This window comes from Myotis brandtii, unplaced genomic scaffold (assembly GCF_000412655.1).
Source record: "Myotis brandtii unplaced genomic scaffold, ASM41265v1 scaffold653, whole genome shotgun sequence".
NCBI lineage: Eukaryota > Metazoa > Chordata > Mammalia > Chiroptera > Vespertilionidae > Myotis > Myotis brandtii.
This window is the reverse complement of record NW_005370535.1, coordinates 701,186-704,943: the sequence shown is the minus strand read 5'-3', so window position 1 is coordinate 704,943 and position 3,758 is coordinate 701,186. Positions and strand designations below refer to the sequence as shown.

General features: G+C 62.1%; 1 protein-coding gene across 1 annotated transcript in view; it reads right to left on the bottom strand.

The window, feature by feature from the left end:
* Positions 1 to 74: 74 nt before the first annotated feature.
* NPEPL1 (aminopeptidase-like 1) overlaps positions 75 to 3,758 on the bottom strand; it is a 48,222-nt gene continuing 44,538 nt past the window's right edge. The window contains exons 10-15 of the mRNA XM_014528804.1: positions 3,546 to 3,623; positions 2,595 to 2,695; positions 1,870 to 1,993; positions 1,470 to 1,646; positions 839 to 949; positions 75 to 326 (exon numbers count right to left, since the gene is read on the bottom strand). Of these exons, the coding sequence (XP_014384290.1) occupies positions 168 to 326; positions 839 to 949; positions 1,470 to 1,646; positions 1,870 to 1,993; positions 2,595 to 2,695; positions 3,546 to 3,623 (750 nt within the window). The 3' untranslated portion in view covers positions 75 to 167. The remainder of the gene's footprint in view (positions 327 to 838; positions 950 to 1,469; positions 1,647 to 1,869; positions 1,994 to 2,594; positions 2,696 to 3,545; positions 3,624 to 3,758) is intronic.

Genomic DNA, 3,758 nt, shown 5'->3' with positions numbered 1-3,758 from the left:
CGCCCCCCGAGCTGTTGTCTAAGACATAGGAGCCATTCCATCACCACGACAACTAAAAACAAAAACAAACCAAAGCCCATCTTAAGGTATAATCTTCCAACTGCTTAAAACTGATCAGTGCCAAGGGAGGCAGAGCCCCTGCCACGGGGCCAGGCGGGCAGCCAGCCTCACACCAGCCTGCGCCTCTTGGAGTCCCTGTCCGTGTCCCCCTCCTGGGGGTCTTCCTCACAGCCGAGCGGGGACACCAGGTTCAGCAGAGGGTCCTCAGAGGCTCGTCCGAAGAGTGCCAGGAGGAGGGCCACCCCGAAGCCCGTGGCGCGCTCACCCTGTGGAAAAAGTGCAGGTGGAGCCCCTGCCAGGGAGCCAGACCCCTCAGCGAGCCGCCTCTGCGGGGAGAGGCTTGGGCCAGGGAGAGGGCCCCACTTTCCCTGAAGACCCCTTCTGCTGCCCTGAACACTCGAACCAAGGAGTGCTCTGGCCTCACTCAGGTTTTATCAGGGTGCGAAAGGGTGAGACCAGGGCCCGGGCCTCCTGCTGAGGACGGCTGGCTGGGGAAGGATCGCAAACAGCAGCCACTCTGTTCCCAGGGATGAGGAGACCAGAGGTCAGGGGGGACCACAGCTGGCTGGGAGGCTGGGCCATAGACAGTATGACCCTCAACACAGAATGTTTCCGATGAGCTCAGCCTGCAGCTCTGGAGCCAGACAGGGCTCTGGACGTGCATCCGATGGCGGGAGCCAGGCCGAGGGGAGGGACGGGAGGGGAAGCAGACTGGAGGGCCAGCCAAGGAAGTGTCCTAACCAGGAGGGGAGGACGCCCGCTGGGGCCCTGCACTCACTGCGTGCACAGGCGCGGCGATGTCCAGGTGGACCCAGACCCCAGGCCAGTCGAAGCCAATGTGTGAGGCAATGAAAAGGCCGGCACAGGAGCTGGGGCTGTTGTCCCGGTCCTGGGGAGACAGAAGGACAGACAGTGACCCTTCCCCTCCCAGCAGTGGGGGCTTGGGAGAGGGGCTCCACCAAGAGCACCATCAGGGCCTATTGTAGACCCACCTTGCCATCCTCAGCCACCGCCCCTGGTGTCTGAAAGGGGCTAGGGAGGGTCCAGCGCAGGAGTGGCAGCTGAGAGGGACTTGGGACCCCAAGGACCTTGCATGTGGGCTTAGGTCTGCCTTCACCCCAAGGCAAGGGGGCAGTCAGCAAAGGGACTGACGGGGGACAGCAGACAGACCCCAGATGGGGAGGAAACCCAGTACCAGACGTGGTGCGTGCGCTGGCAGGGAGCCCAGTGAATGGTATATCCCCTTTTTAGATCCCCCCTGCCTCCCCCCTCAGCCACAGCAAAGGTCTGGGGCCTCCTGGGGGTGACCCTCGTCTACACTGCTGCTGTTTCTTGGGGTCACGCTGACACCTTGAGAGCAGGGCTCTGCCTGCCCCGCTCCCTCACCTCAGGAGCCACTCCAAACCTACCGCCACGGAGTTCTTCATGTCGGCCACGGCCGAGGTGAACTCGCTGAAGTGCAGCTCGGGACAGTAGACGAGGGGGTGCACAAGGTCCCCGCATTTCCTCCCGGACTTCACGCAGGCCGCCTCCCACTCAGCGCTGTTGGTGAGCACGGCAGCGTGGTACTTGCCCGTGGCGATGCCCTGGGGGTCAGGGAGAGTGGGACAGAGCCCCCAGGAGAGGGAACAAACAAGGCAAGAGAGGCGGTGAGAGACGCAGGGGAGGAAGGCCTCCGCCCTGCCCGGGCACCCAGGCCTCAGTCCACGGGCTCCGCTACCTGCACCCTCCCTGGGTCCCCCACCAGGTTATGAAGATGAAATGACAGCACCCCTCTTTCCTGGAGGCCAGGTGGCCTTAGGCGCCCACCTGTGCTCCGGTCAGCGTGGCCATGTCTAGGATGATGTCCGCCCCCAGGTCCTTGCAGGCGTAGGACACGCCGTCCGCCAGCACCAGCCTGCCCTCGGCATCCGTGTTGTTGATTTCCACTGTCCTGGGGCAGCAGACACCCCACTCAGGATGGCACCCTCTGAGGCGCTGGTAGTGAGTCCCTTTGGAACTGGGTGACCCCACTAGAGCCCTTGTTTCTGTAACTACCTCACTACCCCTCCACAGTGCCAGGGTCAAGAGCAAAGGCCGTTGTGTCAATCCCGCCCATCACTGTCCAGCTAGAAGCTGGACAAGCCACCCAGCTCCTGGCCTCAGTTTCCTCTTCTGTAAGACGGGAGAACAGGGTTGTGTGGGCAGCATCTACACCGTCCCCTGGCCCTAGGTAAGTGCAGGGTTACCTGTCAGGGTAACCCTGGGGATGGGCACCATGTGGCAGTGAAGGGCTCACCCTAGTGAAGCAGGGTGATTCCTGAGCCCCTGAGCCAGGACCCCGGTCACCCTTCTGGACACCCCTGGGAGCAAGCAGCCTGTGGGCCAGGCTACCTGTCACAGGGCATCTCCAACAGGGTCTGCCCCTGGCTGGAGCAAGCAAGGTGAAATCTGCCCCCAGCCAGCATGGCTCCAGCTGACCAGCCTGGCCTGGGAAGGAGAGGACAGCACGGTCGAGGGCCCTGGGCTGCGTGGTGAGCGAGGGGTGGTCTTACTTTCCTGAGTAGAGCAGGTGGATGTCATCAGGCCTCGTTGCGTTGGGCCCCACTGAGTTCTCGGCCAAGCAGAACACCGCGTGAAGGTTGTCCTTGAAACCCTGGAGGAGATGTGGGCAGAGGCTCCAGTTACAGGCTGGTAGTGCTCGGACCCCTGGAGTCTTTCTGACAAGCTCATCAAGGGAGGCAGCGGGGCTAGGGGGGCGAGGGGCGGGGCAGGTGGCAGGAGCCGGTGCTGTCCCCCAGGCAGAGCCTGCCGTGCTGAGCAAGGTGAATGCTGGCCGCACTCCTCGTGAGTCTCCGGCCAGCAAGGGGACGAGAGCGGATGGCTGGTGCTCCGTGTGCCGCATCCCCTGCAGGGACCATGGTGGCCTGTGGCTGTGGCTCTGCTTCAGAGACCTCAGGAAGGTCCATTTCTAATGAGGCTGTGCGGGGCAGAAGCAAGAGCAGCCAGGCTCTGGGCCCCTCCCTCCTGCAAGTTCTGCTCCTCTTGCAGGGAACAGGCTGGGCTCCTGATCGGCATTAATTAGAAACTTTGCCAAGACCTTCTGCTCTCACTTTAAGTTTACCCCCAGGAACCAAGCCAAACAGGTAGGCCCTACAGAGAGAAGAGGCCCTACATTTGGTGACAGGAAGAGCTGGGCCTCCTAGAAGCAGCCGTTGCAGCTCCTTTTAGGAGGTAAGTCGTCCCTGTGGTGGTCAGGGCACACCACCCCTTTGTTGAACACACACTTTTTACCCGTTTGACACGGGCTTTGGGCTCCAAAGGACATGCATCCCCCCACCTCACCCACTGGCAGCGATCACCACCCCGGGCAGGTGAGGAGCTGCCCTGGAGCCCTCACTTCTTCCCCTTTTAGAGCCTTTGGCCTGTGATGGGTGTGGACTCCGCAGGAAGGATAGGATGGGGGTCCTCCTCTCCCAGGACTGCAGGAGTGGGACCCCACTAACCTGCTTGACGGCAGCTCTGAAGGCCCCTAAGATGGCTGCAGCACCCCCGCAGTCTCTCTTCATCCCGGGCATGGTAGTCTGCGGACAGCACCGATGGGTGAGAGAGGAGTGAGTAAATGCTGACTGCAGATTTACCTAATACACATCCCATCCCACCCTACTCAGCACCTGGGGCCCAGAGGGGTTCCCTAGACCTGCAGGATCTACAGAAGG